This window comes from Trachinotus anak, unplaced genomic scaffold, assembly GCF_046630095.1.
Source record: "Trachinotus anak isolate AG129_WGS33_773 ecotype Australia unplaced genomic scaffold, CSIRO_AGI_Tana_v1 ptg000010l, whole genome shotgun sequence".
In the NCBI taxonomy this organism is placed as follows: Eukaryota; Metazoa; Chordata; class Actinopteri; order Carangiformes; family Carangidae; genus Trachinotus; species Trachinotus anak.
The window spans coordinates 22,280,190-22,306,448 of NW_027273861.1; the positions used below are offsets into that span (position 1 = coordinate 22,280,190).

At 40.2% G+C, this 26,259-nt stretch overlaps 1 protein-coding gene across 8 annotated transcripts in view; it reads right to left on the bottom strand.

Annotated features, from left to right (window-relative positions):
• Positions 1-26,259, bottom strand: part of sgip1a (SH3GL interacting endocytic adaptor 1a) — a 75,212-nt gene that overhangs the window by 34,516 nt on the left and 14,437 nt on the right. For all 8 annotated transcript variants that reach the window (XM_071486192.1, XM_071486191.1, XM_071486198.1 and 5 more), the window contains one exon: positions 25,463-25,507. In XM_071486192.1, the coding sequence (XP_071342293.1) occupies positions 25,463-25,507 (45 nt within the window). The remainder of the gene's footprint in view (positions 1-25,462; positions 25,508-26,259) is intronic.

The window sequence follows — 26,259 nt, forward strand, 5'->3', positions numbered from 1 at the left end:
TCGACCTTCAAAGTCTGTCAGTCTGGCATCTAAAATTGAATCTGAGATTTTAACATTTCTGTTTTTGGGGCTCTCCAATTGCTTTGATCCTGTTAATTTGTTTATTTTGTGTCTGATGTCATTCAGAAGCAAACTCTGTTCCCCTGTCGTGGCTCAGTTTAGTGTTACCTGTTGATTCAATGTCATAATGTGGTTGTATAAAATTATCCTCCGTGATGCTGCTAGCTAGGACGGCTTTGTTTTCTTCATCACCTTTCAGCAGTTTGTACGAAGCCTCTTCTTCTTTTTCACATTAGGCGCCATCAAGGCAAACCAACTTGAATGTATTTTTAAGATTCTGAGTCTTTGTTTTTAAACTAGACTTTTATTTCAGCAAGTTGTATTTAATCCAAACTGTCAGATGCACATTTCCTGACGCTGCCATTTTGTTTCAGGCTAAGAATGAGGTCTTCAATAAATGCCTGTCTTTAACTCTCACCCCTCTTTTGGCCTCTCCTCTTTTTCCTCCTTTTATGTCTGTTTCAGTGTCCTGTATATCATGTGGTGCCCCAAGCAAGAGCTGACAGGTTTACAGCTGTGTTAATGAGAGTATTCTGTGTGTGTGCATGGATGTCAGTATGCACATGGCAGCTGTACCCAGGCTACAGAAATACAGTGTTTCTTGCAATACATGTGATTGAAATCTGCGTCGCTATTTCACCTTATTTTCATTTTATTCTCTCTACCTCTTGTCGTCCTTGTTTTTGTGACCTTTTTTTCCATTTCTTTCATTCTGTTAGCTTGTTCTTTGTGAATATTATTTGAGGATTAAAAAAACTAAACAAAAAAACAACCACTGACACACTGCCAAAAATTACTGCAAAACATGCACAGGTTTACAAGAAAGAGCAGCATGTAGCAGCATGCCTTCCCACCATATGGCATATCTGTTCTTAAGATGCACTTTCAGTGAAGAATACGTCTACATGCTTTTTATATTAAGCAATAGAGGGTAGGAACAACTGACACTAATAGTACAAATTAGAATTTACCATCTTAATTTCTCAAATCATTTCAATTTAATGTTTCGGTCTCCATTGTACGGACCAAACATTCTCAAATAACCACATTTCAACTGACGAATGTTACGTAAAAATAACAATAAATGACAATTCCATGTTTAAAGACCGGCACAACCTACATGTGACTGAATGACATGAATGTGTACGTGTAGGGTTTAATTAACGGTGAGGGAAATAACAGCGTACGGTACACGCTGTTAATGACTTAATAGCTTCCGTTCAGAGGGATGCTAGCAGAAGTGCTAACATAATTTGCGGCTCTTCTCAAGACACAGTAATGTAATTGTAGGAAAAGCCAAAGGACATACAAACAGTACACTGATCAGCATTACTCATACAAACACAAATCCATTTCTTTTTCTAGCATCTCTGTGGTACTCAACAGTCATTTCTACTGAGTTATTTTCCAAATAATGTTCATGTGGTCAGGAAAGACTTAAGAGTCTAGGGTTCTGGATAATCTTGGAAAAGTGGGACTCACCAACTTTAGAAAGGGTATCAAGAAGGGAAGGAACACCACCACACAGAGCAACAGAGAGTGTGTTATTATTATAGCACCATGAGGTCCACCCTTCAACCTACAGGAAGTGGTTGCCACTAACACTGCCTTCACCATCATCATGCAGATTTACACCAAGGAGTTGTCCAGTTAGAACACACTAGTGCTGCAGATCACTCATTTTTCACAAACTGAGACTCAGTAGTATTTACACATGTTTTTGAGGGAGGTCAGAGCAATAGCCATACTATTTTTAATTGTTTTTTTCCAGAGAGCAAGCCTGAGAAATTGAAAAACTATATAGTAAATACTTAAAACATGACTACGTCTAGGGCATAAACACACATGATTGCATAGGCAGTATGACATAACTTTTTAAGTTGAGCTCTACTTCTGTTCGGGGGGAGTGGAGGCTGTTTAACAAGCTGCTCCAGAGGGGAAAGAGATGAAGAGGCTCTATGGGCCAACTGACCAACAAAACACACACAGCTTGTGCTGTCGGCCACAGCAGAGTAGACCAGGCCTGGCCTCTCCAAACTCTGAATGAGAGATCTGTGCTGCTGTGCATAGTAAGTAGGAAGGACGATAATACGCTACTGAGATCTAGAAGCAGAAGTGTTGTTTATGTCTTTTAAATACTAATTTAGATCAGAGTGCAATATATTAACTTCTTAAACTCTCATTTGGAGCTTTTCTTTTATAAGTGAACATCTATCAATCTTAAAGAGGAGGAAAAAATCTGCCGATGTTTATAATCCCATGTGGTAAGCAGGTCAGAGCATGCTCTGGTTGTATGGGATGAGAGCATTTGAGTGTGAGGACGGTGTGTCAGGTTGTTATGGGTACTGAGCCAAGCTGTTGACTAAGCACGAGGGAAAGCATGTGGATGTTCTGACAGGCAGGCTGACAGGTTAAAAGACAAGGAGACATGTAATTAGTGGAACAGGATGAAGGCTGGCAGGCATATAAACAAAACAGAAGAAGACCTGTAGACAGAGAGATTGTAAGGAGCAGTAAGTTGACAAGGAGACAGAGAGCTGTGAGACAGGCGGGCATACTGACAAACAGCAGACTAACTGAGAGATAGACAGGCATATTGCAAACGGGAGGTTTAAAAGGCTGTTTTGTTGGAGTGACTCATCTATCCTCATAGCCCTGAGAGACAGGTGGAGGAAGAGGCAGGTGAGGAAAGATATGCTGCTAAAGACTGGCAGAAACACTGGCAATGACCTCGCAATGCTGCAATGATGCTGAGGCAGAAAAATGCTCTAATATCATGATGAGACATGTGATGTGCAGGTATGTGAAAGCAGTCTGCGTTTCAGTTCATGCACTATTTGTGCAGCCATGCAACACTGAGGTGTATCAGCAAAAAGGTAAAGCAGAAAAGGATGGGCTAATGAAAACCACATGGTCCTATTCATCAGCTACTTTGCAACACACTCAGAATTAAGCTTTAAATATGAAGCAGCATATCGCAAGATTTTATTTAAGTGGAGAGATGTCAACTAATGTCAGGGCATGAGCATTTGCACACACAGTTTCACAGACCGCATTTAAAAACATGGCAGTGCACCTAAAATCATTTCATCTCCCCATATCTCAAGTAGCACAGGAAAGAAGACAGCCACTTATTCAACCTTCCCCACCTACATTTTCCCTGCCAGTCTCAGAATTTAAGCTTCCACTTCTCTTTCCCAGCTCTAACCCAGAGCTGGTGTAAGAGTCTGATGGAAGAGGCCTAGGAGGAGAGAGGCCGTCTGTGGAAATGCTCCCCCTGTGTTATTACCTTGCAGCACAAAGAGAAAGGTAAGGGGGCATGGCAGAAAACCTCCAGAAATGGCCATCGACAGCCATCACCTGCAGCCTCATTGTGTGTTTCTGTGCCAGTGTGTGTGCGTGTTTCAGTGAAGGAGCCAGTGTGAGTGTGGCAGAAAAAAAGACAAAGAGACGGTGTCACTTTGCGTTTGTGCCTGCGGATGCTAAAATTAGGCCTTGACTGTACTGTCCAGGTGGCTGCACTGTGAGCTGTCAACTGTAACACTTCCAATAACAATGTACCCTGTGCATACACAAACACACACACAGATGGTAAGTGCTTGTTCGTTTTGTTGTACGGATGCATGCTTTGGAAAGAAAAAAAAAAAAAAAGAGATGTTTCAGTGAGTGACGTCACCCACCTCTAAGAAAAATGGGTCAGGGCCAGAAACCATAAAGCAGCAGTTGGTGCAGTGATGAACAAAAGACTCGAGAAGGCCAAGATGGTGGTGACGCATCCATCTGTACACCAGCTGGATTTCCTCTCAATATCTAATATTTTGTTATCTGTTTGGATGAAATTGTTATTTGTCAAGTTATATCTTTTATTCACTTTTGAATGATTTAGTCTAAAAACTCTCTGAAAGAGTGAAAAACAGCCACAAAAGTTTCCTAGAACCCAAAAAGATTGATACAAATGGCTTGTCTTGTCCAAGTAACAGTCCAAATCTAAAACAGAGAAAAGGAGATCATCATGCTTGAGATGCTTTGGCAGGAATTGAGAAATTAACATGTATATTTTTTCTTTAAAGTATGATTACTGGTGAGATCTTGTAAACTTTTAATTTGTTGCACAGCTGCTTAAATCTTTTTTTAAAAAGTAACATAAAATGGTAAACAAGATGCAAGTGTTATGTAACAGTCTGTACATTTATATAATAAAAAACCAGGGGATATTTTTTGTATTCATTACCAATCTGTCCATCTCCTCCACCCCCATCATTGTTCTTCGTCTCCTTCCCTCATCCCCTCTGTCTCTATAAACAGCCAGCACTCATGGCTCCCATCCCCAGGCTTCAAATAGCATCCACCAAGGACTGCGTGGCAAATGACCCTGCTGCAGAGCTGACAAAGTGGCTTTTAACATGGATTTCTGCCACAAAGACACAGGGAGGATATGTATTTTCCACCAGTCTGTTCATTTATTGACATAAGACTTCCACAGATCAGAGAGGCAGATATGGGAACCGAACGCCCTCTCTGCTTCCAGCTGGGGCTCAAAGCGCTCCTGCTCATGCCACAGTCTGATGCTTCCACGATATCTTACAAAGTCTGCTTGTTCCATGTAGAGGGAAAACGAATGGTTGTCTCTTAGCAGACGATATGACTCATAATGAAGCTGGTTGTTCAATGCATGACTGCTAGCTTGTATGATTCAATTAAAGATACATGCTGTAGAACTTTAAGCATCTCTCTTAAAGCACTAGCAAATCACAAATGGGATTTAAAGCAGGAATCATTGCTCCATGCTCTTTTAAACAATAAAAAACATAGTTCACTGTTTTGACATTTATAATGCTCTTTTCTACATCTACAGACACTTAAAGAAGAATGAAGCTTCTAAACAGTAGCTCAGAAACTTGAGTAAAACTACATCTCGAGGGCGACCTATAGTTTTTTTTTTTCATGCAGGCCCCTTCAAATGTCCACTTCAAATGGGTGTTGCCAGACTACAGTTGTCAAAAACCCCATGTAGGCCCCCCGACTCTCCCCTGGAGACGAGTCCCCAGCTATTTCAGTCATGTTCTCCTATCAAAACAGATCACCACAGCCACCACTGAGGGGGGAAAAAAAACAAAAAGCAGAAATCCTCTCTTCTTCTTCCAGCCACATTAATCTGACAGTACCCAAAAATGTCATCTGCAGCCACCCAGCTGAACCCCATCACCACGGGAGGATGAAACAGCAAGGCGAGAAAAATACCCTCTTTTCATGCATGCTGCATTTTATGGTCATAGTCACCTGGCACATTGATTTAGCTTTGGAGTGACGCTCAACAATCAGTTCGGCTAGAGCAGCAGTCATTCCACAGACACTGGGGAAAAGTAAGGCCATCAGTCTTATTTGGGTGTATTTTCCCAAAATGTATGCCACTGTGCACATCAGCCTCTGTCACCAGCACGCTGTGTGCTCGCTAAATGGGCCTGCTGTTCCTCATTCCTCATGGTAATGGTTCTATTCTCATACAAGCTTTCATAAATTATCTACCCTGCATCATTCTATAATAAAGTAGCAACACAGTGTCACAGATAAATACATTTAGGATTTACTAAAGAAATGCTGGTCCCTTCCCTGCACAAATTAATATACTGACATGTAGAGAAAAACATTTTGATGGTTATAGGTAAGGTGTGAGACTGAGGCGCTTGCTGGCTGTGTGTCAACAACCTGAAGATCAGCCTCTCAAAGATAATTGGACCAAAATCTTTTCTTGACTTATGTAGGACAGCGAGGCCACATGTGACATCAGTTAGGGTGATATTGTCTGGTTTTCAAGGCTAAAGCTGCTCGGGTGTTTTAGCTGTTGGCTCGACAACAAAACACTAATATAAGACATCCTCAGAGTGGAGTGGATTTGTCAGCCTACAGGGATCATAGCAAGTTCTTCTTTTCCTCATATACTGTCACATTTCAGTCCCTGCTTTATAATCATCATTCTAGACAACACATTAATACACAGAAGTTCAATATCAGGAGATGTGATCATAGCTTTGGGTTGGAAATTAATAGACACGCTATCATATGGTGCAACACATCTGCACATACATAACACACAAGATAGTATACAAGCACGTCACTGGGCTTCTATTCTCCTGAGTCTCTTTCAGGCCACTGCAACATTGTCTTTATAAAATGACTGAAAGCACACGTAAACTAGAGACCATCTGTTGCTACGGCAACATGTTGATGTTCCGACCCATGAGTACGCAGCAGTTATTGCTATATTATTACACGACTACTCAGTACTCTTGGGTCTGACCCCACCCATCTTCAAACTTGGCCTTCATTTTGATCGCAACTACACACCTGTGAAGCTTTGTGACTGTATCTTGCACAGTGGCCCCACTGCTGCGGCTGGTGACACAGACAGGATTACTGCAAGCACGTCTTTATGAAATGACTGAAAGCACAATCAAACAAAGCCAGAATTACTGAAACTGTCTTGTGTCTGATGTAAAATGTCATTTTCTGAATATGCAACTTGTCTGACGGGCAGAAAAATTAAGCCAACTGCGCAAGTGTTTTTCATCATACAACACAGCAGCATCAGTTGCTACAATTATTGGATTACTTAAGGAAGTTAGACTACATCTCAAACTGCACTTAAAAAGCTTTCCTGATACGTCTGTTCACCTTCAAGGACATCACCAATTCAATTTGAATGTATCTTCTTTTTGCTGTAGGTCCCTGCTCGTCTTCCAGCTGGCTCAAGACTACAACTGCAGGAACCTTTACTATCACTCCACTCCTTAATGTGGGCCTCAAGAAAAAGGGTTGTCACTGCTCCAGTGTGGCTGAGTCACAATCACATATTGATTGAGAATCTCCTCAGTGTAGTTTTCTGAGGTGAAATGGACAATATAATTTACACTTAAGGGATGAGAAAGTTACAGGAAAGTACAGTATATGATGACATAAGGAGATGCACACACTTGCAGTATACAGAAAAAAATAATCAAATAAATATCATATATGTTTATGTAATACATGTTTGAAATATTAAAAAATGTGGTTTTCTATGTTAAAATAAGAAATGAAAAGATAAAAAATATTACAGATGAATCATTTGTGAAGATCTCAGAAAACTGGATAAATAACCAGCCTCGGCAATAACTCCCTGGCACATTCACTTGTAGCTTGTGTTTATTTTATTTATGTGTCCTATTTGAGAGATTAAAACTAGAGCCTGCCCAGTGATCAACATGATCCCTCGCATGTTTACTGACATGTGATCTGTGTTTACTATGAGGTGATCAATGTTTCGATCCCATAAGCATGTTTGTCGGGATTATCTGTCTGTCGCAGCACTGCAGCACAATAGGAATGAGAAAACAACCATTTCAAGCCATGTTGAGTGATAGTTCTTTACAATTTAAATGACTGTAAGAGTTGATAGCACTACTGATCTAACTATGAATCAGCAGCCCAGAATGTAGCTGCATGGTGCTTACAGCCACATTTAACCCAACATTTTAGTACGCTGGTCTCACATGCCTCAAATTATACCCCTACAATTCTGGCTCATGTAAAACCCAGGAATTAACACAGGCCAGTTGTAAGGTATCATCCATCAGAGGATGGCGGAGAGCTGAAGTAACTCGTGAACAAAGTCAAACACTAAGTAAAGGAATTATGTTTTTCTGAGGAAGTGACCAAGCCAGAGCTAAAATGACTGAATAGTAGACTTATGCCAGAATGGGTGATTCTGTTGGGATGCCCATGTGTTTATACTAGATGTACAAACAGTGTTTTTTAAGGCTCCTCGTTGTAAGTTGGTTTTGGAGTTTTTCTCCCCATTATCACTGCATCTGTTGCCCTTGCATCTGATTATTATGAAGATATTGATGCAATCACATTATATCAACAATAAGGTTTGCCTTGAATAACATAGTGAATTAAAAAAAAGCAAATATCATAAATACATTAATTGTTAATGACTCAACTGTCCAGAGATTTTTCATCATTTTAACATCAAAAGCAGTGATTCAAAAATGTTGAGCCATGAGGCAGAAACAGAGTGAGCGTACCATGAAATGTGATTCACAGACGAGAGGATGGATCTTGTTTTTTTTTTTTTTTTTTTTAGATGGGAGATCTGTGTTTGCACTGAGAATGAACTCTCCATTGTATTAAGAGGAAAAGATGGAGGAGGAGGAAGGATGGAGGGTCTATGGTGAGAAAACATTGGAGACACACACACACACACCCCCCAACACACACCGAACACACACCAAACACACACCAAACACACATACACGCCCCAAACACACACCGAACACACACACGCTTACATACGAAGCGAGCCCACATTTGATGAGTCACTGATGAATCAATTTCACAGTTTTACAGAACAGACTGGCCAGTAATGAGTAAGAATAAACAGCTACGCAGGAACAGTGCCCCTTGTGGGCCTATCAGCTGTTCACACACTTTCATAATTTAAGATGTAACGAACATCCTATAATATGAAAGTGTTGGAAAGAATTTAGTTTGACCTGTGGGTCTAAAGGTGTAATAAGAAAGGCTAGAAGGTCTCTAAAAAAATATCTCCTTAGACAGTACTGTCCCTCATTTTTGTCACGATGAAGACCACTACTGCAGATGAACGTGTCATAGTGTGTATATTTGATATATTTTGTTTTCAGGAATAAATCTGGGCCTGGGTAAAATGTGAGCTAGACGAGAGGTCAGGAGGACATTGAAGTTGTGGAAAAAATTGCCTTCAACATAAACATTCATATCAAATTTCGAGGTTACCTGACCTGTGTTTCTTTTTTTGATATGTTGCTCTGACTGACTACTGACCTTTTGAAAGAAAAAGACTGTGTTTATAGACACTTATGGTGACTTGTCAAAAAACACTAAAACCTCAGTTGAGTGTCTCAGTGGACTCATTAAAGACAGAAACAGACTAAACCAAGCAACACTAACTGCCCACTTATCATCAAACATCAAATATCTGAGGTCACTAACCAACATCAAGTATGCTAAGTATTTTCTTAAAATTGTATTGTAATTTTAAAACTGTTGCATCAATATTATGCTTTAAAATGAGTTTTCATTTGCTCTTGATTAGGAAGTGTTTCAGTGCAGTTTTTTGGCAAATATGAATCAGCTAGGCTTCAGCTTGGTAACTATCCAAGCCAAGATCTTAGAACAGTTTGACTGTTATTTGCCCACTTTGGTAACTTTGATGGTAAATCTTTTATGCGGGGACTTGAGATAATAAAATCAAGCACCTATTTTACGACAGTGAAATGAAATGTACAGAAATTCTGCTTCCACAGATGTGTCTGTGGGTGTGTACTGGTGGATATGATCCTGAGTATCGCCCTACATGTCTTGCTAATGTAATGTATGACCACTCTTCTCAATGCCAAATCCCCGCCCCAATGTACCAAGTAACTAATCATAAATGTCTGTGATTCCACCTGATAAACTCTTGTAAAAACTGGGGCTGGGCATTGAGTGATAACCAAAAGATGAATTGATGATTCATAAATACTACAAATACCTTTCATATTTCTACTGGACCATACAACTTTCTACATACTTCAAAAAAAATGCTCTACCCTCTTCTGGTAAGTCCTCACTGTGTTTGCTCAAAAACCTTAAAGTAAAGCTGAGTATAATTAATAAACTCTCTCTCCTCCTGCAAGTCCTGTGAGTAGGATAAGCCCATTCATCAGTGTCAGGTCCTCATAGGTCACCACTGCTTCAATACTCTACCACTACTCTGCTGTAGTGATTAAATTATTTGTTGACAAACTGATTAGCCAATTAGTTGGCTCATCGATTAGCTGAAGTTATTTATCTGATAAAATGCCAACATTTTGCATGTTACAACTTCTCAACTTCTCAGCTTCAACTGCTCAAGAAGTAACAGATTTTTAGGCTGTTGGAGTGAGCAAGGCTCACATTCACTTCCATTGGTAATTTAGTTTTGATGGGTATTTGTCTTTTTTTTTCTTTTTCTTTTTTTTGAAATATTAGGATTAATTAGATGATTAATTTAAAACATAATTGTTGGGGGGGGGAAATCAAATTTTTTTTCTTAATTGCAGCCAGACTCCTTCCACTTCTCCCTTACGCACTGCTGTATGAGAGTGTGTGTATATGTGATGTGTGTGAGAGAGGGAATGAGACTCGGGCAGTACAGTAGATCCCAGGTCAGATTGTGAGTCTGCCCAGAATGAAAACTTTCCACATGAGCAGTAAGCAGTGTGTGTGTGTGTGTGTGTGTGTGTGTGTGTGTGTGTGTGTGTGTGTGTGTGTGTGTGTGTGTGTGTGTGGGTGTGTGGGTGTGTGGGTGTGTGGGTGTGTGTGTTTATGTTTGTGGTGGTGTCCTGATGAGGCTTGACAGAAAGTTGATATGTATCAGTAGCTCAGATGCAGCCTGGTCACGCCCTCCTTCCGTGTGCCCCAGGGGAGAACAGGAAATTACTTTGTTTGTAAAATAAAAACAAAACAAAACAAAAAAAAAAAAATTATGAAAATAGGGGCAGAAAAGATGGAGGGAAGGAGGGATGGAGGAATACAACAGAGAGGACTTGTCACCAATGCACACTTCATTAATAGATGAGATCAGCAACAAAAGTACTATCTTCTATATCCCGTCCCTCGCGTTGTGATAGGATCCAAAAAAAGATGGCCCAAATTCCTGTGGATTACATCTCCCTTATTCGCTCCCAACAATCTAATCTCAGTTCATGCTGGTTAAGGCAGACCGCTGACTCCACCCCCTCCCCAGTTCACACCCAGATTATAGGTTTAGTTAGCTTTTGGTGGGGAAGGAATGTACTGACTGTCTATGGTTCATTAAGACAAGAACTTATTAAAAACCTCTGACTACAACTTCTCACAGTCATAGTCCTTGAATAAGGAACCACTGCCATCATGGTGGAGTGCTGTTTGTCTCTGGAAGAACAGAAGGGGGAGTGAAAGGGAGAGTGACACAAGGAGGGGGAGAAAGAGAGGGGATGTGGAGAAACCATGATGAACCACAAGATCTGGAATCGCTTTGAGGGAATACACCATCAATTCCAGTGTGACTCTAAAGCCCAGCGATCCAGTGTTATGGGAAAGCTTACATAACCTGCAGGTTGACTGAGGCAACGGATACAGACTGGTGCAAATATGTTGTATTAATTCTAATGGGGTTAAGTACAGAGCCCCTTGCTGCTAACATAAGTCATCCTACTGGCTCAGTTTGGTTTCACACACATACACTAACACCACATGAAATTTTTCCAAAGACATTAGTTTAAATTATGACTCATTAACTTGTTTCTTTTCTTCCATCCTTTTCCTGCCATTCTTGACAACATGAAATCACAAAAAGCAATAAAAATGGGTAAAAAAAAAAAAAAAAAAAAAAGGAACGGACAAAAAGTTTAAAGAAAAATAATGTTTTAATTTTTTCTTTTAGTTAAGCTTGCTAATTGTGCTCTACCTACTCTGTACATTTCCTTATATCTCCATTGTGTCTCCAACATATTGTCAGCAAGTGCTGCAAACATTGTGTTCACATGCTGTGTAAGCTTTGCAAAAGGTACTGAAAAAAAAAGACCTTGTTCTTAGTGACTGCATGTTATGTAACATGCTGGTACTTCATTGCAGGAGATTCCTGCTACGACTGCTGCTCTAAAGTAATGCAAAATGGAGGACAGTGTGACCTCACATCAAACAGAATTCCTCAAGCTGTTGCAGTATACACTGACACACAAATACTTGTACACACAGACACAGACGCATACAAGCTTGTACCATGTAGAACTCCATCGCTGTGCTTTTATGAGATGGTGGAAAAGGTTGAAATAGTCTGATATTGTTGCTGGATTACGCCCTGCTCCCCCTCCCTCTCTGGCTCACACTGTGATTAAAAATAATATGGAACACTGTTTCTTACTGCTGAAGAGTTTCAATTTTAGGTCAATGAATTGAAAGAAAAAAAAAAAGAAAAAAAAAAACAAAAGATAAATTCTAAATATTTCATCAGAGATTTTGAGGTCTGTTAGCTTTGGGGGCATTTAAATAAGAAACTTGAGAGAGAACATAAAGTAAACACCTTGCACAAGTCACAGGGTACAGTGTAATAAACCACCTAATTTTCATCAACAAATATCGACTAAAGATTAACACATACAATTACATCCTGTTCACCAACGGTGCCTGTCATATAATTTGTGATGCTCCCGTTGGTGAGAAAATCGCAGATTCAAATACATATTACCCACAAAATAAGAGCTGGCCTCAATAACACCTTGTCTCAGTAGTAAGAAATCAGGTTTTTCAGTACGTGAGCACTGAAAGAATTTAATTGGAGCTAAATAGATGTTGATGTTGCTTTAAAACATGAGGGGATTACCTGACGTAAACACGAATGCCTCTGAACAGTGCTGACAACAATCTTCATTTTAGTTTCAAAATGCTAGCAAATAAAACTATTTGCAGAGAGCCTTATGACTTGCCAGAGGGGAAGAGAAAGAACAAAAATACCTTGTGATTCTGGGAAAAAAAAAAAAAAAAAGCCCCCAGCATGGGCGGAGAAGAGTTTGTCAAACGTCCTATATTTGTGTTTAATGCAAATCATCGTTAAAAAACCTTCAAAGACACATTCTGCTGCTGTTTAAAGACCTAGTAGGACAGCCTAATCCTGTTTCATAAGAAATACGACAGGAAGACATTCCCATCCCTGCATCACTGTCACCAACTATAGATACTTGTTAACATCGTGGTAAAGTGAGGGGAGTAACTTCCTTTTCCTCTTGTCTCCCTTCTAATTTGGACAAACTGCGCCTACACTCTGCCTACACCATTTGTTTTGGAAAGGATGTGAAATGACCAAATATCAATCTCACTCAGTCCCAGAACACTAAGGTCAATGAGGCACTGAATCTCTGAGAAAATGTTACAAGTTGGCAGGAGAGATTAGTCTGTGGTGAAATGAGAAATGCAGACCATCTTCAGTGTAGTCCCATTTATTTTTATACCCATCTCCCTCCTCTTGTACTTGTCAGTTTCCTCTGCTGTTTGGCAAAGCACAAAAGTGGGGAATAATTTAGGTTTGCTGAGTTTATGTTGGTTCAGGGTTGACATTTATAACCCAAGCATGACACAGCATTTTAGCAACAACAGTGCTATATAAACTCATGTAATTGGAAGCACTTTAATATCTATTTGTCTTTTCTTACTGTCTCTAATCTGTTGTTTTTTCAGCCTTTACTGTCTATCACTCATCGATTTCTCCCTCTATAGCATCACAAAATCAAGTGAGCGGTCTGATAAAATGTAATAAAACTTGTAATTTCAGGTGAAATCAATGCTTCATACTAAAAACCAACCAAAAACAAGAGAGCATCACTGTATGTATCACGGCCAGGGGGAATTGAAAGGCAATACAGGACTGTATGTTACCAATGACAGTTCAGCTGTTTCTAACTAAAGTGATATGCAGAATTTTCCTCCTCACCTCCTCTATCAATACTTCCAGGCAAAGAGAGACTTAAACCTTCAACAAGTAATCCCAGAGTAAAAAATGAAGTGCTTGAGTCAGCCCACTTCCTTTGGTTTATGGCAGCGCTTGAAGTCAGATGTTTATACAACCACAAAAACTAAAGTAACTGAAATCATCACAGGTTACAGGAGCAGTCTCTGGGCAAACGTGGAGGGATTCCTAAGAGGATGTAAATTATGAAAACAATTATTGGCATGCCAAACTGATATACTGAACACCAAAACACAGGAGCTGAGGTACAGTACAAATAAGAGTGTATTCCCCTGAAGAACAACATAGCTCTGAAATGAAAGTCGGGAAAAGAGGCCTCCTTCTCCATCCTCACCTGGTGAATCTTAACAATCTGCTGAATGATATCGACCCAAAAATGAATCAGACAAACAGAATATCAGAAATCCTTTGCAGCCCTCTTTCATTATAGACACAGATACTGAGCAGTTTACAGCCAACACCTCTTTCAGTGCTCCTCAGCAGTGTCTTACAGTGGGACTACAGATGACAGGTGCTTTGTGTCATGTGGTTTAGTTTCACCAATGTGCAGTTTTCTCTCAGCTGCAGTCCTCTCTGTACCCATGTCTCCCGTCCTCCCCTTTCTCTCCCCCTCTGTCTCCCTCCCTGCTGATAGGGTGAAAATCAATGGCCCCTCTATTCTGTGTAAGGCCTGACGTCTGCTAATGAAATCCTATCTGCTATGAGTCATCCATCTGATTGCGGCTGGGCCAACGATGGGCTGAAGGACCAACTCTTCGGCATCTCAAACAGCATCTTATTGCACCCACACAAACATGCACATTCATCCAAGCAAACATAAATGTGTTGACGTAAACACTGATAATAGAGATCACTATCCAAACTCAAATGAAGTAAAATTAATTCACGACACATAGTGTCTGCTTGTATCAATAAAAATGAAACTGCTGTCACAATAATCTAATTGTAGTTTTGTTGGGATTGAGAACATCCAAATACAGTGTATAGATTTGGTTAAATAAATCATCATGATCAGAACAGTAGGGCTATATGCAAGAATTTTATTTCAAAACATTCAAAAATGTACTAAAATTATCGACAGAATGTAAAGAAATTAACAATTTGCTGAATGATATCAATGATATCAAGTTGAAGTTATGTCAGAGATGTCCATCTATGTATGTGTTGCACAGGTATATGAATATAGTATATTAAAGTTAAAGTAATAATGCATTTGAGACCATGGTAGTGTTGGTATACAGTAAAAAGCCCTATTTGGACAACTGTACTAATCCATATTATATCAAGAACTGCACAACTACATGAAGAGAAATGACAGTCCATCATTACATGAAGGTCAGTCAATCCAGAAAATTGCAAGAACTTTGAATGTATCTTCAAGTGCAGTTGTAAAAACCATCAAACGCTATGATGAACAGGCTCTCATGACCTTCCAAAGACAGGAAGACCAAGACTTACATCTGCTGCTGACGATAAGTTCATTAGTGTTACCAGCCTCAAAAATCCCCAATTAACAGCACCTCAGATTAGAGCCTACATGAATGCTTCACAGAGCTCAAGTAGCAGACACATCTCAGCTTCGACTGTCCAGAGGAGAATGAGTGAATCAGGCCTCTATGGTTGAATTGCTGCAAAGAGGGAGGCCAATAAGAAGAAAGAGAATTGCTTAGGCCAAAAAACACAAGGAATGGATATTAGACCAGTGGAAATCAGTACTTTGGTCTGATGAGTCCAAATTTTAGATTTTTGGTTCCAACCGTGGTGTGTTAGAGACACAGAAAAGGGGAACGGATAATATCTGCATGTGTGGTTCCCACCGTGAAGCGTGAAGGTGGAGGTGTGATGGTGTGGCGGAGCTTTGCTGGTGACACTGTTGACAATTTCTTCAAAATTGAAGCCTTACTTCACCAGCATCACTACCTCAGCATTCTGCAATGACATACCATCCCATCTGGTTTAATAATAATAGTAATAATAATAACAATGATAATAATGTGTCCAAACTTTACAGCCTGGTACTGTACATTGTGTAAAACACTTAATTTTCTGTGAAGTCAGTCTCCTGTGGTGCATTAAGGTTTCATGTCAGTGTCAGACATGAAGCTACAGTAGATCGTACTTTACATTTACTACATTAATTCATGACGACTTTTCAGCTAAAAGCGTACAGTTAATCCAAGCCAAGACTATATCGTAAATCTTCATACATTTAGTATTGCTCTTATTAATCTTTCAGTTTATTCAAAATAAAATAATTTAAGTTACAGGTAGGGTATGCTCCCGCTCCCTTTGCCATTAATTACTAATTGTGTAAACTTGTGGAAAAATATGTGGAAAAAAAACATGTTAACTTGATTTAGATCAGCAACATTATAAGATTATGTAAGGTTTCTGTGTCTTTTAAGCAACCACACCTCAGTCACCAGTGTTTTGTCACCAAAACCAAAATCCCCTATTGTTCCCACACACACACACACACACACACACACACACACACACACACACACACACACACACACACACACACACACACACACACACACACACACACACACACACACACACACACACACACACACACACACACACACACACAATTGATTAAAGACAAGATAAAAAAGAAATACTTTATTTATCCCTGTAGGGAAATTCACAAGTTCACTGCTCTTAGATGCACGTGTAGAGGTAGAGGACCAGTGATTTACTAGTGAAATCTTAAGCAACAATAACAATGACCTCATTAGGCAGTGACATCAACTTGAGAGTCATGTTTGCAGACACATTTATTTTTAACTGACAGTCACACAGCTTGGTGCATGTAAACATGCTAATGTATGCTGTGTTAAAATACAAGAATGAATGAGGTAAGTGTAACAAGTTATCTTTCTTCAGCTCTTTCACTTAAATCTGGATGTAAACCAGATTTGGTACAGAGAAAGAGCACAGACATGTAAAGCCTGACATTCGCACAATCAAAAATTTTCCATGCAAACAATACCATTCTCAAAACATGTCACACACAGCTGGTGAGACACTTCCACGCGTTGCTGCGTTTCTCCCTTTAATCGCATCCTCAAAACACTTTGTTCATCCCTCTTTCATGAATCACATTATTCTCACGCTCAATCCCTACATCTCTCTGCAGGCCTCCAACCTTTCAATCCCTCCCTCATTACTACATCTCTCAACCCAACCAGTTATCAATCTAAACGCTGCTAATCTCTTCCTGTAGCTGTGTCTCTGCGTCACTGTGCTAGTGCATCCTCTGCTGATTGAAACTGACATCTGTTTGCACTGGTCTGGCTCATAGCCATACAGTACAAATACACGCAGAGTGCTCGACCCTGAGACATCCACAGATATGGCAAAGAGCGGATTTGTCACACATACATGGACGGACACAATGCCACCTTTTCTAATAAACCTAGTGCTGAAAGGAAATATCTATAAAAAGGAAGGGAAAGACATGAAAGCTATATTGAAAGAAACATTAAAAAACTGATGTCTGCAGTCAATCTTGTATTTCATGGCTTTTTCTAGATTCAGGATGAAACTACTCAAAAAAGAGTTAGCAGAAATTATACACAGACAATACATGCAATGTTTCAAGAAAATGGGGCATAATTATTTGATTTTTCCAGTGGAAAAAGATTATTTTGCTTTTTGTATGGCATCAGTATTCATTTAATTTCCCCGCTTACAGTATTCCTGCACTTGTAACCCATCGCAGAATAAGTCATGCTATTTCCCTGCGGCTTACGGAAAGGTATTCTGGGAAACTAAGGAAATCAGTAATTGAAGTAGATGACGCAAGTTGAAGGTAAGTGGGTGCTCCAAAAAACACAACACATCTCATTAGTGCATCACTGCTCATATAATGATCATGTGCGCTGATGTTTTCCTCCAAACCAAGAAAAACACCAAACAAATTTAACCCATTTAGCTGCTATAAGACCTCATGCTGATTCATTAATTAAGTATAGTCAAAGAAGATTGAGCCAAGCACTAACAGTCAGTTTGGGAGCTGAATACATTATGCAGATAAGCACATTAATATTACATGGCCAAATAAAGCCCACTTCCCTAAGGCCTTCTCTGCCACCATGTCTGTTCAGTACTGTTCAGAGGAAAAGAGAAGTGTTGCACATCAGCTGGACAAGAGGAAATAAGAGACACTGAATGTGACAGTGAAAAGTGAAAGATCTTTCCACCAAGAGAAAGGTTCTCACATGGAGAGGTGATGATATGAGGCACAGAATGGCTGAAACAGCAGAGGTAGACAGAAGACAGACATACCACCAGGGTCATGATCAGTGTTGCTAGACCACTGATGTATGTGGGAAAAAAATGTCACTGATCTAATCTTATCTAATCTTAAATGATGACAAATGGGTTTATATAGCAATTTGCATTGGCTCAGTGATGTGGGCAAACTTCTACCTGAACAGCACGACACGATTTTCAACGTCATCTGTGATAATCGTTTTCCTTTTTTCCCTCCATACAAACAGGAGTGGTGACAGAAATTAGGGTATACTTGAAGCTGCCATTTTGAACCAAGATGGGACTCCAGATACAGGACGGTAAAATCATGACAAAACAAAATGAAATGTAGGACATTAAGTCTGTACAACCTCTTCTATTAATTTCTAGATCAGCCTTCCCACCAGATGAGTTGGTCAGATTCCAAGGAAAAAGGAAGTGACTTAACAAAATACAGGCTTTCCATGATGATCACAATGTCCTCTCTCCCCTCCCTTTTTATCTATTTGTCTTGCCCTCCCCCTCTGGGGCTCTGACACGCATTGCTGCTCTCCATGTCTCTCTTCAACTCTCACGCTATCCTTCTTGGTCATTTTAACTCACTTCATTTCCTTTTCTCTCTCCACCACTCATCATTTTGTTTACCTGCTTCTTCCTGGAAATTGCTTTAGAGCAGACTCTTCATTCACCCTTTCTATCTCCCAGCTTGTGTCAGCTTTTTTTCTGAGTGTGTGTCTCTTTGATTGTGTGTCTCTCCTCTAATTGGGCACTGTGGATTGCTCTCCAAGCTGCCCTGCTTATAGACTCTGTCAATGACACTATTATAAAAGCAGCATTTTTAGTATTTGTGTCCTGGAAATGAGAGATAGATAGTCAAAGACCTTGTAATCCATAGGCTGTGACCTAAAGACATCCTTGTGATGTGCGTGTCTGAAAGGACACAGAAATGATTCAAACAAATACTACAGCATGCCATTCACAAAACATTTTATCATTAAGACATGTATTGTTTCACACAACACAATATCATAAAGATCAACAGGACGCTGAACTACACTTAACTGGTTCTTGCGTAAATGCTGCTTGTTGATGGACCCACCAGAGACTTTCCCTGCTCCTTTCTTGTCATAAACCATGACGCAGATGCACCATGGTGCCATCACAGTGATGACATTAGTGCTGCAACACTAGACCACCTTTTATGATAAAACTAGAGCCCCTGATTAGATTAGACCACACATCTCTGACAGCAAATCACCTACTGTTTTGACAGCAGGCTCCACTAATCTCTGTGTGGGCCCTGAAAACAGCATCCCTAGACTGTTTGTTAATCGTCTGAGCTACTTCCTGTTTGTTTTTAAAGCTATGTGCAATATTTCAATTTAAATAAACCACTATGACACTGATGCAGAGATAAGAAGCAAAATATTGAACAATATTTTTGAAAGCAGAAAAACATTATTTAGTCAAGGAAAATTAAGGGCTAAATTCTGTGCATTGCTATTCATTTTTTAATTACTCTACACCGCCAAAGCCTGATCCTGCCAAATGCACACATACCTTCAGCAGTTTAAGCAGCTGTTTTTTTTTTCTGATGATATTTTTGACTTAGACATTTTTCACACTGAATCTGATACATCATTCAAGGAAACAGTTTGATTCCAATGTAAGAGAGCCTCGTCTTCCCTCAGCTGACATTGGATTACACAAACATGTCTGTTTATCTGGCTCTGAATCTTGGGCATCATTACATAAGCTTGTCTGTGTGTGTGTGTGTGTGTGTGCGTGTGTGCGTGTGTATGTGTGTGTGTGTGTGTGAATAGGTGTGTCTGCACAGAAAACAAGATGGAATTTGGAAGGGCTGATGTCCTGTTGCATCTATGAATGAATGAATATGATGCTAGGAAGAGTGCGAACAAAAACAAGCCGATTCATTTCGACTGCTTTCCCTTCGCCTCCTCCTCCTCCTCTCCTGAGTCTCTGTCCCATTGGTGTCTTTGTTGTGGGAAAGTTCATTTGGGTCTCTGTCAAACTCATTGTCAAACACAGCCACAATGAACCCATTCTACTGTGACATATCCAACAATGAGCTTTCCTCTGTCTCTGCCACACTTTGTGACAAAGACACACACAAACATGCGCTTTGATAATCGATCAGACATGTACCTGCACAAGCTCTATATTAGCATCCATGCTCACACTTTTGTTATTATCTGGAAAAGCCAGTGATTCAGACTTGTCACTTCTCCACAATACACACTGACATAAGAAGTAGCCTTGTCTATCACCTCCCCTTTCTTTGTACATACTTAAATTAATGCGCAGTGTCTTAAATCACTTTGTGCACGGCCGAAAAGCATGTTGGGATTTAATTATTTTTTCCACCTAAACATATTGTGGCAGATTGAAATGAAATTACATTAAGGCAAAGGCTGTTTCTGCATTGGCATTTTAGTCAAAATTTGAAGCATGCAGATACATAGTTATTATGTGGACACCCACACGCACTATAATCGCACGTTATTAAAGCAGTAATATGCCATTGATCCAGTGCAGGGATTTCCTAAAGAGTCTGTAAGAACTCTAAGACAGTGTTCACATAAAGTTTTTACAGGTTTTACAGTTTTTTTTAAGTTTGTATAGTTGTGTCTATAGAGGAACAGATTAGACTAATACAAGGAGAAACATGGACTCAAACTATGACTTAGGATGGAGAATAACTGGCACAGATCGTGACGTATGGCAGGGAGATACAATTCTGTGTTCTGCATTTCACATTCACAGACGGTATACTGTTCTGTTTCATGCCATCAAAAAATTTCTCCTAGGCTACTGAGGGCTGTTTCCGATGCATCAGCCCACATGAGTTATGTGTTTGGGCCAATGGCAAGACATTAAATTACTCATTTGAGTCTGCAGCGAGAAGCAGTGTAGCAGTGTAGAAGCAGGGTTTTTATGCTTCTGTGCCAATCCTAACAGACCAAATACCTATCTATTCAGAAATCAACGAAAATTTGCACCCTGCTCATTACCTAAACAGACATGAGTCAGCCTCATAGTTGTTACCTAGGAAACCATATGGCAGCAGAGTCCCTCAGAGGGAGAGTTAGAGCCTATTGGATGTGATGGTAAATTGAGCAGAGTTGACTGGAGATACGCTGAGTATGTGACAAGGCTGAACAAAGCATTACCTCCACGATCCAACATAGTGTTATGACTTCAGATCTATTGTGATAACAACATAGATGATGCCATTCATAACTAATAGTGATAATGTTATTATTGTTTCAGTGAGAATGTGTGGCTGAAAAACTTTTACCTACTGAAAAATTGAAAAGTATGACTGCTCCGGCAAGAAAATGCTATATCATATATGCTTCATGTAAGCTGAGTCACCTTTTGACAAGCTGAGTCAGTGGTTATGACCCTTCATGCCTTTATGCCATGAGCTGAGACAGACAGACAGAAAGTAATCAGTATTTAATTTTGTCCCAGTAAAACCAATATGATTATACTGATATAATTTACGATTTGAGAACCCCCGACTGATAACTGAAGCAAATAATTATTAAGTCATCATTTCATATGAGGTCAGGCAATAGACCATTGAAGGAATGAAGTGGAGCCCACCATATGGCCTAATGTCCTCTCTGCCCTTTACCCCTTTACTCTGCAGCATACCAGTCTAGGGTTTATCCAGGTTCAGCACAGCAAGCTGTAAGTACTGGATTTCCCTGTGACAGTGTGATTCCTACAGCTAGTAACTAGGATTAAGAAGAGTACAAGTCTGAAGGCCTGCAAGTGGCATCTGCAGAGTCTGTAGTGTTCTTTACAACCCACAAAATTGTTTGATAACATACTATAGCCTTACTGACAACAGCATGCTAATTTTGCTATACTTAGAGCCATATAAGTGCTAGAGCTAACTTTCTCCTGATAGTGGTGCTACAGGAAATGCCGAGAGGTAATTAAAATCAAAAGTGTTTTCCCATGGGAAAACAGTGTTTGAGGAAGATGGATGGATAAAACCAGTAAACCAATCCTCCAACAAAAACTGCCATGCCAATAAAGTGTCACCTGCATTCTTATTTACAGGACTTTGAGAAAGAGTTGTAACTGATGTCATATGAGTTTATAGGTGATAAACTGTTCTTATACAGTTAGAAATTGAATCTACTAAACTTCACAAATCGCCTTACAGATCAATGAGCCCTCTGCTTTTAGAGCTCCCATGCTACACAGCACAATTACCTTGAAGAGAGATGAGTCTCTAGCGAAACAACCACCACGCAAGTGCAAGCTCTCATGAGTAAAGAAAAGCATACAGAAGATCTGTTATTTAAACTGACATGTGCCTAACAATAATGTATACACAATATCTGCCACAACCAGCCACATGCAGGAAACCCAGGAAATTCACAGCAAGTGATCTTGTACACCGATGTGTAAAAGGGGTGAAAAAACAGCTTGTAGAAATGCTTTTCTGAATGTATGACTGGTTTTACTGAGGGGAATCTGCCTGATGGTGACTGGCATCCTTGATACTAGCACAAAGCATTAGATGTATGCCTCTGTGACTTTAAATTAAAATGAAGTAATCACCCTATGTCTTCTTACCCTCTGTGTTACCCAGGGACAGCCATGCTGGCCATGGCATGGGGCTTTAAAAAGCAGAACTAACAAGGATTAGCATCCAATTTTAACACCTGACTGTAATCCTGCCCTCACACAGTCCATGCTAAGCCTGTGCTAGCCATGCTAATGAAAGGGAAGCTGTTCGCAGACAGTCTCTTTTTTTTTTTTCTTTGCCACTGTTACCTAACAACTTGGCTTGTGACAAAAGGAGACGATGACAGGACAGCACACTTGCAGGGGAGGGGGGAGCAATAGATTAGCTTATCATTTACTACTATTAAGGTAAAGCTGGAGGAGAAATCATTATGGTAGGATCAATCAGTTTTGTTACTGTACTATTTTTGTGCAACTCTGCTTTTCTTGTTGTGCACAAACTTAAACCAAAGGATTTGTAAAGTTCAGTGCCATGCAAAAGAAAAAAGGATTGTCTAAATTATCTATTAACACCCAGACAAAACACTTGAAAACATAAGCATTTCTTTAGACCTTATTTTACTCAACAACACAGTGCCTTCAAGATCTATACTGTATTATAAACCATAAATCCAAAGGAAAACACTGAATCCATCACTCTGGGTTGATCATTTATTAAACTTCGGTTATTGTGTTGTCTGTTATTATTGCCCTAAGAGATCCAATATTTAAAATGATCTATTGTGCATCTGGGTCTGCACAGTCAGTCAGTGCACTAATCATTGTGCATAAGGTAGTTGTGAGCTATAAACACAGCTCTGTCCTAACTATGACAAGGGCAGAAAGGGTGTAGCCTTCGGTCTTGTTGTTATCATCCTGATTACAACCTACTGAGCACTTCGTAGTTTGTATAATGATGTGTATATGACAAACTGATTCTGTAATAATCACTGTTATTACAACCTGTTCCAGACTGTCAGGCTGACTGTACAGTAGCAGGGCAATTTAACACATCTTTATCAGACATTCAGGAAAAGCCATTATTGTTGTTGAATCAGCCACTTCAACTGATTAAAATGTCATTCATTCAATTTAAATTTAGAGCTAGTCTGACTTCACACAACTGGCCAGTAATCACAGACCCTTATAAAGCACACATGGGCAGTTAACAATGGGAACGGGGCACGGAAAACAATCTTAAATCACGGTCTCCAACAAATAACAAATTGATCGTGGGACTTTTTGACAGCTGCTAAGTTCAGCAGTGCTACAGCACATTTCAGTTAAAAATTCCAGATCCACTCATTCCACAATTTCAAGTTAACTTTTTAAGCAGTTTTCATTGTGTCATTTGAGCTTAAAAACTTCCTGTACTGTTCAGTGATTTTCCATTTTACCCTTTCTGCAAACCAAATTTCCCTTTCTCTTGAACCATAAAATTTGAATTATTGGATTAGATTGACTTTTTTTTATTGTTTTCATGACATTTCATGATGTTTTTAACATCCGCTCTATAAAACTTAGACATCTTGGCTAAGCAAACATAACAGCACCTTCCATTGCATCTTTACAGAAACACACACCACATTTAATGTTTGCAGGCTCAACATTCAAAATGAGAAAAAAAAAAAAACAGTGGGTCAAACAGCTGGAAACCACAAATTTCAAATTAGTGGAAAATGCCATTTATCTTAAGTTGTCACTTCAAAATCGATATATAGGCACCAGTCCACCCTACAAATCCAATCCTAATCTTAAAAGAAGTAGTCACTGTTAAAGAGCTTTATTTATTTTCTGGTGTGAAAGCACTTCGAAGCCACAACATGTGAAGAGGCAGCAAAAACATATTTCATGTCCAAACACTGATAGACAAACACAGACACGCAAACACAACCAGACAACCAGCTAATGAGATTCCTCCTCAGTGGCGGACACATTGGCATTGAGTTAATTTACTAAATGCACCGGAATAAAAAGGCTTGAATGACAACATCATCCAGCTTTTATGGAACATTAACAAAAATACCCATTAAAAAGAAATATACCTAGCTACATTTTTTAAACCTATTTTTAACTATTTCCACTGCCTCAAATTACCTGTGTCGTTGACTATGAAAGCTTACATAATTCAAGGTTGCTTCAAAAAGTCAACATGTGGTTGCTCTTGGTACATAAAAAACAATGGTAGTTAAATATAGGAAGCCTGAACAGTATGAAAGGGAAGAAGCAAGAGATACATTGGAAAACGGATGGATAGATGGAGGTTTTCGCATGACAGCTGCAGAGCTGTAGGGATTCATCCCTCCATCACTGGCCTTCCCCTTGATGATGTCATCAATTAAAGGGACATGATATTAAAACGATCATCAATTCTGTTTTTCCTCTCTACAATCAACCCAACAGAGATGGATCAGTCCAACCATGGGTGGGTACAAAAGTAGACATGAGCCCAGCCGCACCGACAAGTGCAAAGATACAATCCACACCCGAGTGCTGGGTAAAATGGCAATGCAGTGTGAACAGATACACAGCAGAGTCACACAGCACTGAAAGCATGTATGTGTGTGTGAATTTCCTTTCAGAGTACACCATACAAAGAGAATTTATACAAGTGAGCCAGCTGGGCACATAAGCCCTCCTGCACAACAAATCCAAATAATCCTATACGATGGGGAGCGGGAGAAGGGGTGTGTGTGTGTGTGTGTGTGTGTGTGTGGGGTGGTGGTGGTGGGGGGGGACTAAGACATATGCACACACACTCACAAAAGATACACATGGTTCAATTAGCCTTGCTATTGTGCCTCTGTGGATAGACATTCAGCGGCTGTGCCCTTTTCCTAAGGTTAACGTGCAAGTCACCGGAATGTATGTACTCAAAATAGCAGGGCAGCTTATGACATTTGAACCTCCAAAACACACACAGACACACACACTCATACACGCTTTCCAGCAGATGAACCGCCGCAGGACAAGGACATAAAGGAGGATTACCCTGAACTGACACAAAAAGGGAAGAGCATAATAATATATAAATATTCATCTTACCTTCCATCATGGTTGCAGATTTGCATTCCTCTATCTCCAAGGAGCCTGAAATGAAAGTAGGAGGTATGGGGAGAGGAAGATAGAGAAGAAGCCCCCGATTACCAGAGAGATACAGTAGAATTGATGGGCAGCAGAGCAGCCGTGTGCGTGTGGCTAACGCCCTGGCTAACTGTGAGCCTCCGTCACCCCCAGACGTCGCCTGTAAACTAGCCCAGGAGAGAGAGATGCAGAGAGAGATAGCAAAAGAGAGAGGAGAGAGAGGAGGGGTAGGGGCCTGGCGCGGGCTAGCTGCCGATCAGACCTGGGGCTTAAGCCATGGATGCTGCTACTGCTGCTGCTGCTGCTGCTACTGCGGCTCTAACCTACACATTCAGCCGAGGATGCTGAGAGGTGGGGGAAAAGCTAACTGGAGGAAAAAAAATAAATAAAAGAGGCAGGGCAGAGAGAGGGAGGGAGGTGGAGAGACTGAGAGAGAGGGAGGGAGGGAGGGAGGGGTGTGGATGTGTGTGTGTGTGTGTGTGTGTTTGGGAAGGGGGGTGGGAGTGTTGAGGAGGGGCGGAGGTAGTTTGCTGAGGTCACAGATGGCCTCAACCAATCCCTGCAGGTCTTTGTGGAGTCACATGGCTTACAGCTTGAATCTCCTGACACTATGGCCCAAGAGAACTCTACATTAGTAACCTCTCTTGCTCAACAAACAAATCTGTGCGTACACTAGACACACACAGACACACACACACACACACACACATACAAGTTTACAGATCCAAATAGAGAAGAAGCCAACAGACATGTACAGA